Genomic DNA, 16,949 nt, shown 5'->3' with positions numbered 1-16,949 from the left:
ACCATGCCCCCCCCCCTCGTGACATCACACCATGCCCTCCCCCCCCCCCCCTCGTGACATCACACCATGCCCCTTCCGCTATTCAGAACACCGGGTGCTGCATGGAGATCGCAGGGCGTCCCAGAGGCAGGACCCCCATCATAAGACATCTTATCCCCTATCCAAAGGATGGGGATGTCTAGGGGCAGAGTACCCCTTTAAGTAAAGAAGACATCAGAGCAGTGGAGACCTATTAAAAACAACATTATCCTGGCCTTCTCCTCAAGAGAGATGTGAAACTCAATGGACGACGTGCAGACAATGGCGATCGGGAGCCGGATCTATCATCGCTCCACGCACACAATAGTCCCGGCTCTGAATCTTCCGTATCATCAGGGTCTCTTTCAGAAATTAAAGCAGCATTTAACTGGTCTTCGGAGCGATAAAAGCCAATCGCAGCTGTATTGTGCGCCGCCATCTCTGTTGTGTATATACAATGAGATTGTATAATCATTTCCCTGCTGAGAATAATGCGCTGTATATCAATAGTGCGGAGCCTGCCGGGAAGCAGAGGAGCAGGTCACTTGGCTGAGTGCGGAGAACAAGCGCAGGAAAATGCATTGTGCGTTCCTCTTTTGTACCCGCAGATCTACATATGAATGATAAGTCGCTCTGTAAATCGTTTGATTCCTTGAATTGCGAAGATCTTTGGTGTCAGAATGTTTCTTAATACAGTAACATCCAGAGCTGAATTCATCACATTACTGCTGGGCTCCAGTTAACTCTCAGCTTGCACATGTCACTCGCTGCTGAATCGGTCTCTGTACTGAGCGTGCTGGCACATGCACATGTCACTCGCTGCTGAATCGCTCTCTGTACTGAGCATGCTGGCACATGCACATGTCACTCGCAGCTGAATCGCTCTCTGTACTGAGCGTGCTGGCACATGCACATGTCACTCGCTGCTGAATCGCTCTCTGTACTGAGCATGCTGGCACATGCACATGTCACTCGCTGCTGAATCGCTCTCTGTACTGAGCATGCTGGCACATGCACATGTCACTCGCTGCTGAATCGCTCTCTGTACTGAGCGTGCTGGCACATGCACATGTCACTCGCTGCTGAATCGCTCTCTGTACTGAGCGTGCTGGCACATGCACATGTCACTCGCTGCTGAATCGCTCTCTGTACTGAGCGTGCTGGCACATGCACATGTCACTCGCTGCTGAATCGCTCTCTGTACTGAGCGTGCTGGCACATGCACATGTCACTCGCTGCTGAATCGCTCTCTGTACTGAGCGTGCTGGCACATGCACATGTCACTCGCTGCTGAATCGGTCTCTGTACTGAGCATGCTGGCACATGCACATGTCACTCGCTGCTGAATCGCTCTCTGTACTGAGCATGCTGGCACATGTACATGTCACTCGCTGCTGAATCGCTCTCTGTACTGAGCATGCTGGCACATGCACATGTCACTCGCTGCTGAATCGCTCTCTGTACTGAGCGTGCTGGCACATGTACATGTCACTCGCTGCTGAATCGCTCTCTGTACTGAGCGTGCTGGCACATGTCACTCGCTGCTGAATCGCTCTCTGTACTGAGCGTGCTGGCACATGCACATGTCACTCGCTGCTGAATCGCTCTCTGTACTGAGCGTGCTGGCACATGCACATGTCACTCACTGCTGAATCGCTCTCTGTACTGAGCATGCTGGCACATGCACATGTCACTCGCTGCTGAATCGCTCTCTGTACTGAGCGTGCTGGCACATGCACATGTCACTCGCTGCTGAATCGCTCTCTGTACTGAGCGTGCTGGCACATGCACATGTCACTCGCTGCTGAATCGCTCTCTGTCCTGAGCGTGCTGGCACATGCACATGTCACTCGCTGCTGAATCACTCTCTGTACTGAGCGTGCTGGCACATGCACATGTCACTCGCTGCTGAATCGCTCTCTGTACTGAGCATGCTGGCACATGCACATGTCACTCGCTGCTGAATCGCTCTCTGTACTGAGCATGCTGGCACATGTACATGTCACTCGCTGCTGAATCGCTCTCTGTACTGAGCATGCTGGCACATGCACATGTCACTCGCTGCTGAATCGCTCTCTGTACTGAGCGTGCTGGCACATGTACATGTCACTCGCTGCTGAATCGCTCTCTGTACTGAGCGTGCTGGCACATGTCACTCGCTGCTGAATCGCTCTCTGTACTGAGCGTGCTGGCACATGCACATGTCACTCGCTGCTGAATCGCTCTCTGTACTGAGCGTGCTGGCACATGCACATGTCACTCGCTGCTGAATCGCTCTCTGTACTGAGCGTGCTGGCACATGCACATGTCACTCGCTGCTGAATCGCTCTCTGTACTGAGCATGCTGGCACATGCACATGTCACTCGCTGCTGAATCGCTCTCTGTACTGAGCGTGCTGGCACATGCACATGTCACTCGCTGCTGAATCGCTCTCTGTACTGAGCGTGCTGGCACATGCACATGTCACTCGCTGCTGAATCGCTCTCTGTACTGAGCGTGCTGGCACATGCACATGTCACTCGCTGCTGAATCGCTCTCTGTACTGAGCGTGCTGGCACATGCACATGTCACTCGCTGCTGAATCGGTCTCTGTACTGAGCATGCTGGCACATGCACATGTCACTCGCTGCTGAATCGCTCTCTGTACTGAGCATGCTGGCACATGTACATGTCACTCGCTGCTGAATCGCTCTCTGTACTGAGCATGCTGGCACATGCACATGTCACTCGCTGCTGAATCGCTCTCTGTACTGAGCGTGCTGGCACATGTACATGTCACTCGCTGCTGAATCGCTCTCTGTACTGAGCGTGCTGGCACATGTCACTCGCTGCTGAATCGGTCTCTGTACTGAGCGTGCTGGCACATGCACATGTCACTCGCTGCTGAATCGCTCTCTGTACTGAGCGTGCTGGCACATGCACATGTCACTCGCTGCTGAATCGGTGTCTGTACTGAGCGTGCTGGCACATGCACATGTCACTCGCTGCTGAATCGCTCTCTGTACTGAGCATGCTGGCATATGCACATGTCACTCGCTGCTGAATCGCTCTCTGTACTGAGCGTGCTGGCACATGCACATGTCACTCGCTGCTGAATCGGTGTCTGTACTGAGCGTGCTGGCACATGCACATGTCACTCGCTGCTGAATCGCTCTCTGTACTGAGCGTGCTGGCACATGCACATGTCACTCGCTGCTGAATCGTTCTCTGTACTGAGCGTGCTGGCACATGCACATGTCACTCGCTGCTGAATCAGTCTCTGTACTGAGCGTGCTGGCACATGCACATGTCACTCGCTGCTGAATCGCTCTCTGTACTGAGCGTGCTGGCACATGTACATGTCACTCGCTGCTGAATCGCTCTCTGTACTGAGCGTGCTGGCACATGTACATGTCACTCGCTGCTGAATCGCTCTCTGTACTGAGCGTGTTGGCACATGTACATGTCACTCGCTGCTGAATCGGTCTCTGTACTGAGCGTGCTGGCACATGCACATGTCACTCGCTGCTTAATCGCTCTCTGTACTGAGCATGCTGGCACATGCACATGTCACTCACTGCTGAATCGCTCTCTGTACTGAGCATGCTGGCACATGCACATGTCACTTGCTGCTGAATTGGTCTCTGTACTGAGCGTGCTGGCACATGCACATGTCACTCGCTGCTGAATCGCTCTCTGTACTGAGCGTGCTGGCACATGCACATGTCACTCGCTGCTGAATCGCTCTCTGTACTGAGCGTGCTGGCACATGCACATGTCACTCGCTGCTGAATCAGTCTCTGTACTGAGCGTGCTGGCACATGCTCATGTCACTCGCTGCTGAATCAGTCTCTGTACTGAGCGTGCTGGCACATGCACATGTCACTCGCTGCTGAATCGGTCTCTGTACTGAGCATTCTGGCACATGCACATGTCACTCGCTGCTGAATCGCTCTCTGTACTGAGCGTGCTGGCACATGCTCATGTCACTCGCTGCTGAATCGGTGTCTGTACTGAGCGTGCTGGCACATGTACATGTCACTCGGTGCTGAATCGGTCTCTGTACTGAGCGTGCTGGCACATGCACATGTCACTCGCTGCTGAATCAGTCTCTGTACTGAGCATGCTGGCACATGCACATGTCACTCGCTGCTGAATCGCTCTCTGTACTGAGCATGCTGGCACATGCACATGTCACTCGCTGCTGAATCGCTCTCTGTACTGAACATGCTGGCACATGAATGTGTCACTCACTGCTGAATCGCTCTCTGTACTGAGCGTGCTGGCACATGCACATGTCACTCGCTGCTGAATCAGTCTCTGTACTGAGCGTGCTGGCACATGCACATGTCACTCGCTGCTGAATCGCTCTCTGTACTGAGCGTGCTGGCACATGCACATGTCACTCGCTGCTGAATCGCTCTCTGTACTGAGCGTGCTGGCACATGCACATGTCACTCGCTGCTGAATCGCTCTCTGTACTGAGCATGCTGGCACATGCACATGTCACTCGCTGCTGAATCGGTCTCTGTACTGAGCGTGCTGGCACATGCACATGTCACTCGCTCGCTCTCTGTACTGAGCGTGCTGGCACATGCTCATGTCACTCGCTGCTGAATCGGTGTCTACTGAGCGCGCTTGCACATGCACATGTCACTCGCTGCTGAATCAGTCTCTGTACTGAGCGTGCTGGCACATGCACATGTCACTCGCTGCTGAATCGCTCTCTGTACTGAGCGTGCTGGCACATGCACATGTCACTCGCTGCTGAATCGGTGTCTGTATTGAGCGTGCTGGCACATGTACATGTCACTCGCTGCTGAATCGCTCTCTGTACTGAGCGTGCTGGCACATGCACGTGTCACTCGCTGCTGAATCGGTCTCTGTACTGAGCGTGCTGGCACATGTACATGTCACTCGCTGCTGAATCGGTCTCTGTACTGAGCGTGCTGGCACATGCACATGTCACTCGCTGCTGAATCGCTCTCTGTACTGAGCGTGCTGGCACATGCTCATGTCACTTGCTGCTGAATCGGTGTCTGTACTGAGCGTGCTGGCACATGCACATGTCACTCGCTGCTGAATCGCTCTCTGTACTGAGCATTCTCCTAGAGACACCCCTCCATGGACAAAAACTACCCTGAACCCAGTACAATATGTGACAACACTATATTAGTAAGCTATATATGGGGTGAAAGTCTTACTTAAATTACATTCTTTTAATACAGAAATACCCCTTTAAATGCAATCAATTTCAATGTTCACAGACTTCACTATGCAGAAATGTTATAAGACAGGATATTTTATTTTCTATGGACCTGACCTGTAGGGGCATATCTGGATCAAATTCAAACTTGGGGATGAGTTTCGACCATGGCTCAAACTTCTTGGTCTCTGGGTCGATGTAATAGTCAAAGACGGTGCCCTGGGATGGGAACTTGATGGTCTTGAATTCTGTTGTCCACCATTTACTGAACTCCACTCTGTAGTCTATCAACTAAAGAAAGAAAACATGGGAAAGATTCAATGTCACAAATATAGATTTCATGTACATCGGAATAGAATCACAACCCATACACACACAATTATTAGAGGGTACATAAACGCACTCACCCGGTTTCATGCCAAAGAAGGGGTAACTTTATTCCAGGAGTTACATGGATTACAGGAATCAAGGTCGGGAAGAGAAAGGAGGTAGAACTCGGCCAAGCTCTACCTCCTTTCTCTTCCCGACCTTGATTCCTGTATTCCATGTAACTGCAGGAATAAAGTTACCGCTTCTTTGGCATGAAACCGGGTGAGTGCGTTTATGTACTTTCTTACTCGTCGCATTTAGCTACACTACATGTTCCATGTAAGCGCACCCCTGACACTTATGCCGCACCACCCGTCCATTCATAACAGCGCAGCTTCAGCACACCACAGGATCGCCAGACTACACTACAGTGCCGGCTCTCTATCTATTTGCAATTGCAATTATTAGGGGGGCCTACATCTTTGGAAGCAGGGGGGAGACGTAAATGCATGTCCGCAGAGAGAAATGACAGGGTGAAGACCCCTCCCTGGGGTGACGGGGTCTTATATACACAGGACAGTGGCATAAAAGGACCTGAGTACAAAGCTGTCTATCTCATTGTTGTCCTGTACAGCACTGTGCTTTATAGTAAACATATATAGTGTTATACACAGTATATTTAGAGAGCGACAAAAGGATGGTAAATATTCATGTAAAACCATGATTTGAATGAACTGTTGGATCCAGGTCACCTGTGGCAAGTTTGGTTTGTGTGGGCACCAGAGAGCTCTGGGTAAGGTGCCAACCTAGTCTTTAGTTAGAGTGGTACAGAATCCCTGACACTTTTCCAGGGGTGGGTTCTCACAGTTTAAATAGTTTGGGCCCCATGACAGTATGTGTGTAATGATTACAGGGTCAGACTGACAGACACAGCTTTTCCAGACTACTGAATGGAACATCTGTGAATACAGCAAACACGTGGCCACCATTACAGGGACTATTATATAAGTTCTGAAGTGTATCTGTACAGCTATAAGCAGATATCCCATTCAGGAGTATGAAAAAGCTGGGTGACACATCGTATAGCTTCATCAATTTACACACAGGCACACATACTCATATTTTAGTCTCTGTAAATTACTGACAGCCATGTTTTTGCAGTAGAAAGCACCAGTAAGAATATATGTGAAAGCAGGCGTGATTATATGTTACATGTTAAGGGAGCAGGCGGATAAGGTCAGAAATTCATCGGGAGTGGGATTAAAGGGGTACTCTAGGAAACTAAACCCATAGTCCACCCCTTCCCTCTCATCAACCTATTTTATTGGCTAAATATCATTCATAGCTATATAGAGCAGTTTTCCCTCTTTGGTTGTCACTTACAAGCATGAAGTAAGGGAATTACATCATCCAGCCATCCACGCTGTCCAAAACCCTCTCTAACAGCAGCCCCCACCCTCCTGAGAGACACAGACCAAGTGGTTTCTACCCTACCCTGATGAGTCATGTTCTCTTTAGTGATGAAAACTGGAAGGTGTGTGCAGCCTTAGCCAATCACACGTTGAATCTCTTTCTGCTGCTAAGACATGGAGGGTGGGGGCTACTCTCAGAGAGAGAGCTGGCTGGCAAAGCAGAGCTGCAATGTTTGCTGGGACACACTGAATCTCTCTCTGCTGCTCAGATGTGGAGGGTGGGGGCTTCTATCAGAGAGGGAACTGGCTGGCAGAGCAGAGCTGCAATGTTTGCTGGGACACACTGAATCTCTCTCTGCTGCTCAGATGTGGAGGGTGGGGGCTGCTCTCAGAGAGGGAGCTGGCTGGCAGAGAAGAGCTGCAATATTTGCTGGGAGATGTAGACAAGGGGAGGGAAGGATGGCAAAGAATATCAAGCAGCCAGAGAAGACAACAGGGGCCACAGGAGCCATGCATATGAGGCAGGATGGTTTACAGGGAGCATATCCAGGTAGTGTGGTGGCTTTGAAGCTTTTTTTTATATTTGTGTGTAGTGTATCTATATCTATCTATCAATATATATTTATATACACACATATATACACACACACACTTCCCTGGCGTACTCCTATAAGAAAACAGTCCAAAACAGGACTCTATTGTGTAGGGTTCTTAAAAAGTGTTTGGTTAGGGATGTTTGGCCGCATATTGAGGGCAACAAAAGAACCGAGACCACTTCATACATGGAGTATTTTACCTTCTATGAACATGGCCGCTGCATTTCCCTCAGTGATCCTGGGATTAACCATCCTTCATCCAGGTGTTAAAGGGACGGCGTTTGAGGATATGAGCATTCTTCAGATAGCAGCGAGGGAGCCGCCGGCCCGATAAAGGGCTTAAAGTAATTTTATTTGCAGAAGCCGGTTTTAACCTTTTTTTTTTCTTCCCCTTTTTACAACAAAAGCCTTGACATTTGCAAGCCTCTTAATATCGATTAAATGGGTTGGCAAGAGATTAAAACGTAAAGTGCGGAATTGAAATGAGCGACCTTAGGCCGATCCACAGGGAGGAACCGGAGCTGGGAAGAAATGGTATTTTTATTGAATAGTTTTTTTCCCTTCTTTTAACACGTAATCCCAGGTGGAGAGGGAAGAAAGGGAAGCGGGGGGGGGGGGGGGGTGGGGGGGGGTCGTCTTACTTTCTGCAAAACTTATAGACGCAGGTGCTTATAGATTCCCCCATGGTCAACCTTCTGTGTATGATCATATAAGGACAGAGGTGTAGGAAAACTCAACCAACTGACCCCAGCGGCCCCTCATATATACAAGACTTCATGGCATCACGTGGCCGCTTTTTGTTATGCTGAGAAGCTGAGAGGACTCTGCCAGCTTCTAAGGAGAGAGATTTGTTTTCTGGGTCCCTGATTAGGTTCTCAATAACAGGGCTTTGCTCCCTCCCACCTCCTGAGACCCTTCTTTTTGTAAATAATGGCACCTCCTTTCTTTCCCACTGTAACAGCTCTTTCTGTAGAAAATCCCTCTCCGGCTATGAGTATTCTTACAGTAAAGAATGGGCCCCCTCACTTTCATTGTAACTGCTCTTACTGTAGAGAACACCTCCATCCCTCTTCCTCTTGGTGTGATTATTAATACCGTAGAAAACAGTATCCATCCTCTATCTTTCATTGTAACTGCTCTTACTGTAGAAAACTCTGGCACCCCTCCTGCTGTGAATACTCTTATTATAGAGACCAGAACCCCACCTCAACCATTGTAAATACTCTTACTGCAGAAAACATCTCCACCCTTTCCCTTCTGTTGTGACTACTTATACTGTAGAGAACAGCACCCCATCTCACCCATTGTAATTACTCTTACTGTAGAAAACACTCCACCCTCTCCTTTCTGCTGTGACAACTTATACGGTAGAGAACAGCCCAACTCATCCATTGTATTTACTCTTACTGTAGGAAACTCCTGCACCCCTCTCCCTCCTGCTTGTGACTACATCACCCCTCTTACCCACTGCAACTTCTTTTACTGTAGAGAACACCTCCAACCTCTTCCTCCTGCTGTGACTACACTTACTGTAGAGAACATCACCCCTCTCACCCACTGTAACTGTTTTTCTGTAGAGACCACCTCCACCCGTTCAAACTACTTTTACTGTAAAGACTTTTATGGAAGTGAACAGCATCCACACTCTCTCTTCTGCTCTTTCTGTAGAGAACCCCTCCACCCTCTGCTGGGATTACTACCACTGTAAAGAAGGGCACTCATCCCGTCTTTCCCTTTGTAACTGCTCTTCTTGTTGAGAACTCCTGCACCCCTCTCCCTTATGTTGTGACTACCATTACTGTAAAGAATAGCACTCTAAACCAATCTATTCTAACTGCTCTTACTGTAGAAAACACCTCCACTCTCTTCCTCATGGTGTGTCTGGTCTTACTGTAGAAAATGGCAACCCATCTCTCCCACTGTAACTACTCTTACTGTAGAGCCTCTCTCTCCTGCTGTACAGGACCCCCTCCCCCCCCCCCCCCGTCTCCCATCATCAGTGATCAGGACATGACGGGAAATTTATTAGAACATTGTTTTGTGCTGTGATCTGTCCCTTTAACAGGACTATAGGAGGAGAACAGTTTAACTCAAATTATTGTCATTCTGTCTTGTTCTCACATCTGCCTCCTCCTCATTTTCCTCCGTAATCCCATTATCTTTATTTCCTCGGCATCTTTCGGGCCGGCCTCTAGATTAACGTTGTGTTCGAAAGCAGAGTGAAATATGTTGCTGAATGGAAACAGTACACGCTGGTTACAGTAATCCCCATCATTCTTCTATATTGTGAGCAGCCAATGATGTTGTATCCAGAGCGGAGCCCGGCGCTGCACCATAAGATTACATCTGAGCGAATCCTAAAACATTAACCAGGGCCGGAAGACAATGGAATTACCTCCAGACAACAAGCCTTGTTCTGCTGCAATGCCGGCGGCGTACACTCCAGATTATTAATACTTGGCGGGATCTCCAGCATCCAACACTCCTTAACCAAGGACAAGAGAAGTGGTACTGTGCAGTGTGTGTGTATATATATATATATATATATATATATATTACACACAGAACAAGAGTGGATACTGAGGATAACACCCAGTATACAGGACAAGAGAAGTGGTACTGTGCAGTGTATGTATATACACTGCATACAATAGTTTGGAATCAATAGTGTTGGCTGACTTATCCTTTTGTCTGTATTACACATACGGGGGAGTGGCTGCCTCCATGTTGGCTCTTGCACCCCACCCACCTCTATCAGGTGTATATAAGGTGCCTTGGATGTTTCAGATCCTGCAATGCCTGCTGAACTGATCACACAGAGGCATATTCATAGTGTAGGGTCCGTCCCATGAGGCCACCTTACCGCGGTGGGACGGTCCAAGCTTTTTGGCCGCCAAATTGCAAGCTAAGTATCTCACTATTTCATAACTTCATAATTTTTTATTTCCATTTATTACACTATAGCTGTATAGCTTTTCATGTTGTATCTATATACTCATGTTTTATCTATATCTTTGTGCTAACAGTGTGCTGCTGTATTCTTCTGTTGCTATATATATATATATATATATATATATATATATACACACACACACACACACACACAGAACAAGAGTGGATACTGAGGATAACACCCAGTATACAGGACAAGAGAAGTGGTACTGTGCAGTGTCCATATATATATACAGAATAAGAACAGATACTGAGGACTACACCCGGTATACAGAAGAAGCGGTACTGTGCAGTGTATATATCTATATATATATATATATATATATATATATATATATATACAGCAACAGGAGAATACAGCAGCACACTGCTAGCACAAAGATATAGATGAAACATGAGTATATAGATAAAACATGATTATATAGAAAGAACATGAAAAGCTATACAGCTGTAGTGCAACAAATGAAAATATGAAACTAAGAAATTATGAGGTACTTAGCTTGCGAATTTGGCGCCAAATAGCGTGGACCGTCCCACCACGGTAAGGTGACCTCATTCTGGGACGGACCCTACACTATGAATATGCCTCTGTGTGAACAGTACAGCAGGGATTGCAAGGTCTGAAACATCCCAGACACCTTATATACACCTGATAGAGGTGGGTGGGGTGCAAGAGCCAACATGGAGGTAGCCACTCCCCCGTATGTGTAATACAACCAAAGAATACGTTGGCCAGCACTATTGATTCCAAACTAATGTAAAGACCTGGCTTACAGGTGCAGGCTGCTGGGCTAAATATACAGCAACAGTTTTTTGGTTTTATATATATATATATATATATATATATATATATATATATATACAGAATAAGAGCAGATACTGAGGATTACACCCAGTATACAGAAGAAGTGGTTCTGTGCATTTGTATGATACATGATGTTGTAGGAAGTAGAATTTTTATTGGGCCCGAGGTATGTATCTCCTTGAATGTATTGCAGTTATTTGCACTGTGATTCGGGAGCCATCACGCCCCCCCAGACTGACTTGGCTCTATACGACATAACATGTATTCGAGACAATTCTCGTCCCTTGTTAGGGTGCTTTCACACCACGTTTTCAGCCTACGGCTGCTGGATCCGGCTGGGGGTGGGGAAAACCATGCGCTCCTGTACCCCAGCTGGACTGGTGCTGAAATCCATTGACTTTAAAGAGCCGATCGGAGTCACCGTCACTCCGGTCGGCTCATTATCAACCCATATCCGGTTTTCTGACCGGACCTAAAACCGTAGGTCTGGTCACAAAACCGGATACAGAGCTGAAATGAGCCGACCGGAGTCAAACGGACTCATTAAAGTCATTGGATTTAAGCGCCGGTCCGGCTGGTGTACAGGAGCGCACGTTTTTCCCCTCCCCCAGCCGGATCTGGCAGCCATAGGCTGAAAACGTGGTGGGAAAAACACTGTTACTCAGTAAAGGTTATTAGCGCTTATTGTTCAATGTTCTGTTCCCTGAAACATAAGCGGAGCTTCCAGGAACACTCACAGGGGGGGGCAAGGGGATGACAAGACATGGGCACAAAAATAATATACATGACTGGAATAAAACCGCAACAGCAATCTCTATACCTGATCCTGGAACATCGCTCCTCCGAAGGCCCACACCGCGCCAAAGACAAAGTACAGCTCGTAGAGCTCCTTGGGGCAGTCAGGGGGGGTGTTCTCTTTGGTCAGGAGACATTCCAGTAGGTAACACAACATCTGGACCATGCTCTGCTCTGGAACGGGTATAATCTTCTTGAATCTGGTTTATAGGAGTATAAAATAAATATAAAATAAAGTTTAACATCAGCTCGGTGGTCAACTAGAGACTCCAATTCTTTACACTATGCAGTAAGGCGCTTCTTGGCTGGTGCTTAGCTTCTATATCGGAACGTACTATACGAGAGCGCACATCTCTTTTGTTTTTTACATTCAGAATCTCTACATCATGTTTGGGCTGTATATACTTGGGCTTATTGGGGAAAAAAAGGTATGCTGATGTTTTTGGTGGCGTACTTGCAGCAGGTTCTTTGAGTTTAATACAGTGGTCCCTCAAGTTACAATGGTTTCAACATACAATGGTTGTCCTGGAACCAATTAATATTGTATGTTGAGACCAGAACTCTATGGAAACCTGGTAATTGGTTCTGAAGCCACCAAAATGTCATCCAAAAATAGGAAAAAGTGAGGATTAAAGAAAAATAAGTAGATAACTAATATAGATAAAGCAAATCCTTACATATAAAAGTAAGAAAGAGCTGTCTATGTCAGTGTTTCCCAACCAGGGTGCCTCCAGCTGTTGCAAAACTACAACTTCCAGCATGCCCGGACAGCCGTTGGCTGTCCGGGCATGCTGGGAGTTGTAGTTTTGCAACAACTGGAGGCACCCTGGTTGGGAAACAATGGTTTATGTAGAGGACAGGAGCTTCTTCAGGGTCCTATACAGTACACACAGGGTCCCAAATGGAGCCGCCCTTACTTGGTGTCCAAAGGAGCAGCTAACCCTGGCACAGGTAAGGAGTAGTACAGAACATGTAATACCTCCCTATACTGTAGGGGGCACTACCAGACACCAGTCACTGCATACACTTCAGTAATACAGGTAAAGAGTACAGAACATGTAATACCTCCCTGTACTGTAGGGGGCGCTACCAGACACCAGTCAGTACATACACTTCAGTAATACAGGTGAAGAGTACAGAACATGTAATACCTCCCTGTTCTGTAGGGGGCGCTACCAGACACCAGTCAGTGCAATACACTTCAGTAATACAGGTAAAGAGTACAGAACATGTAATACATCCCTGTACTGTAGGGGGCGCTACCAGACACCAGTCAGTGCATGCACTTCAGTAATACAGGTAAAGAGTACAGAACATGTAATACCTCCCTGTACTGTAGGGGGCGCTACCAGACACCAGTCAGTGCATACACTTCAGTAATACAGGTAAAGAGTACAGAACATGTAATACCTCCCTGTACTGTAGGGGGAGCTACCAGACACCAGTCAGTGCATACACTTCAGTAATACAGGTAAGGAGTAGTACAGAACATGTAATACTTCCCTGTACTGTAGGGGGAGCTACCAGACACCAGTCAGTGCATACACTTCAGTAATACAGGTAAAGAGTACAGAACATGTAATACCTCCCTGTACTGTAGGGGGCGCTACCAGACACCAGTCACTGCATACACTTCAGTAATACAGGTAAAGAGTACAGAACATGTAATACCTCCCTGTACTGTAGGGGGCGCTACCAGACACCAGTCACTGCATACACTTCAGTAATACAGGTAAAGAGTACAGAACATGTAATACTTCCCTGTACTGTAGGGGGCGCTACCACACACCAGTCAGTGCATACACTTCAGTAATACAGGTAAGGAGTAGTACAGAACATGTAATACTTCCCTGTACTGTAGGGGGAGCTACCAGACACCAGTCAGTGCATACACTTCAGTAATACAGGTAAAGAGTACAGAACATGTAATACCTCCCTGTACTGCAGGGGGCGCTACCAGACACCAGTCAGTACATACACTTCAGTAATACAGGTAAAGAGTACAGAACATGTAATAACTCCCTGTACTGTAGGGGGTGCTACCAGACATCAGTCACTGCATACACTTCAGTAATACAGGTAAAGAGTACAGAACATGTAATACCTCCCTGTACTGTAGGGGGCGCTACCACACACTAGTCAGTGCATACACTTCAGTAATACAGGTAAAGTGTACAGAACATGTAATACCTCCCTATACTGTAGGGGGCACTACCAGACACCAGTCAGTGCATACACTTCAGTAATACAGGTAAAGAGTACAGAACATGTCATATCTCCCTGTACTGTAGAGGGCGCTACCAGACACCAGTCAGTACATACACTTCAGTAATACAGGTAAAGAGTACAGAACATGTAATACCTCCCTGTACTGTAGGGGGCACTACCAGACACCAGTCAGTACATACACTTCAGTAATGCAGGTAAAGAGTACAGAACATGTAATATCTCCCTGTACTGTAGGGGGCGCTACCAGACAGCCAGTCAGTGCAGGCACTTCAGTAACAGAGGTGATATACCAGTAAGATGCCCATTCTGATTGGTCAGTTCCTCCAGTTGTGACACATTTCACAGATCTGGACTGTCTGTATATTGTATGTTGAGTCTGATTTCAAGTTACAATGGTCCAGAAAAAAAACATTGTATGTTGAAACTATTGTATGTTGAGGCCATTGTAAGTTGAGGGATCATTGTATACCAAATGTATCCTACTAGTGACTATGTTCGGCCCATCTCTGGAAAATACACTATTCCTGTGCAAGACTCAAAAGAGAAGCAGACAACCATGACTCCCACACAAAAAGAATGTACGTATAGGAAAAGGTCACTAGTAGACTATGGTTATTACATTTAAAGGGGTATTCGGGGCAAAAGCATTGCAGACACCTTATCCCCTATCCTTTGGATAGTGGAGAAAATATTTTTGCCCAGAATACCCCTTTAATTCAATGAGCATGCTACGTTAGTGTACCTTTTTATGATATACAATGATCCCTCCACTTACAATGGCCTCAACATACAATAGTTTCAACTTACAATGGTCTTTTCTGGACCATTGTAACTTGAAACCAGACTCAACATACAATGTACAGACAGTGCAGATCTGTGAAACGTGTCAATGGCCGGAAGAACTGATCAATCAGAATGGGCAATTTACTGGTAAAACCCCTGTATTACTGAAGTGTATGCACTGACTGATGTCTGGTAGCAACCCCCCACAGTACAGGGAGGTATTACATGTTCTGTATTCTTTACCTGTATTACTGAAGTGTATGCACTGACTAGTGTCTGGTAGTGCCCCCTACAGTACAGGGAGGTATTACATGTTCTGTACTCTTTACCTGTATTACTGAAGCGTATGCACTGACTGATGTCTGGTAGTGCCCCCTACAGTACAGGGAGGTATTACATGTTCTGTATTCTTTACCTGTATTACTGAAGTGTATGCACTGACTGGTGTTTGGTAGTGCCCCCTACAGTACAGGGAGGTATTACATGTTCTGTACTCTTTACCTGTATTACTGAAGTGTATGCACTGACTAGTGTCTGGTAGCACCCCCTACAGTACAGGGAGGTATTACATGTTCTGTACTCTTTACCTGTATTACTGAAGCGTATGTACTGACTGATGTCTGTTAGCGCCCCCTACAGTACAGGTAGGTATTACATGTTCTGTACTCTTTACCTGTATTACTGAAGTGCATGCACTGACTGGTGTCTGGTAGCGCCCCCTACTGTACAGGGAGGTATTACATGTTCTGTACACTTTACCTGTATTACTGAAGTGTATTGCACTGACTGGTGTCTGGTAGCGCCCCCTACAGTACAGGGAGGTATTACATGTTCTGTATTCTTTACCTGTATTACTGAAGCGTATGCACTGACTGGTGTCTGGTAGCGCCTCCTACAGTACAGGGAAGTATTACATGTTCTGTACTCTTTACCTGTATTACTGAAGTGTATGCACTGACTGGTATCTGGTAGCGCCCCCTACAGTACAGGGAGGTATTACATGTTCTGTACTCTTTACCTGTATTACTGAAGTGTATGCACTGACTGGTGTCTGGTAGTGCCCCCTACAGTACAGGGAGGTATTACATGTTCTGTATTCTTTACCTGTATTACTGAAGTGTATGTACTGGCTGGTGTCTGGTAGCGCCCCCTACTGTACAGGGAGGTATTACATGTTCTGTACACTTTACCTGTATTACTGAAGTGTATGCACTGACTGGTGTCTGGTAGCGCCCCCTACAGTACAGGGAGGTATTAAATGTTCTGTACACTTTACCTGTTCCAGGGTTTGCTGCTCCATTGGACAGCAGGTGAGGGAGACTCCATGTTACTTTATTAGACATTGCATGTACTGTACAGGACCCTGAAGAAGCTCCTGTCCTCTACATAGACCAGTTTTTCCCAAGCAGGGAGCCCCCAGCTGTTGCAAAACTACAACTCCCAGCATGCCCGGACAGCCTTTGGCTGTCCGGGCATGCTGGGAGTTGTAGTTTTGCAATAGCTGGAGGCTCACTGCTTGGGAAACACTGACATAGACCGTGATTTACAGCTCCCAGCAGATCTTTATTACTTTTATATCTGTATTAGTTTTCTACTTATTTTTCTTTAATTCTCACTTTTTCCTATTTTTGGATGACATTTTGGTGCCTTTAGAACGAATTACCAGGTTTCCATAGAGTTCTGGTCTCAACATACAATGGTCGTCCCAGAACCAATTAAAGGGGTATTCCAGGCAAAAACTTTTTTTTACATATCAACTGGCTTCGGAAAGTTAAACAGATTTGTAAATGACTTCTATTAAAAAATCTTAATCCTTCCAATAGTTCTTAGCTTCTGAAGTTGAGTTGCTGTTTTCTGTCTAACT

At 46.9% G+C, this 16,949-nt stretch overlaps 1 protein-coding gene across 1 annotated transcript in view; it reads right to left on the bottom strand.

Moving 5' to 3' along the window:
* Positions 1 to 16,949, bottom strand: part of DNAH9 (dynein axonemal heavy chain 9) — a 264,791-nt gene that overhangs the window by 113,429 nt on the left and 134,413 nt on the right. The window contains exons 36-37 of the mRNA XM_056549442.1: positions 12,099 to 12,273; positions 5,322 to 5,495 (exon numbers count right to left, since the gene is read on the bottom strand). Of these exons, the coding sequence (XP_056405417.1) occupies positions 5,322 to 5,495; positions 12,099 to 12,273 (349 nt within the window). The remainder of the gene's footprint in view (positions 1 to 5,321; positions 5,496 to 12,098; positions 12,274 to 16,949) is intronic.

This window comes from Hyla sarda, chromosome 13 (genome assembly GCF_029499605.1).
Source record: "Hyla sarda isolate aHylSar1 chromosome 13, aHylSar1.hap1, whole genome shotgun sequence".
Classification (NCBI taxonomy): domain Eukaryota; kingdom Metazoa; phylum Chordata; class Amphibia; order Anura; family Hylidae; genus Hyla; species Hyla sarda.
Note: the sequence above shows the minus strand (reverse complement) of the source record. Positions and strands in the feature narration are given on the sequence as shown.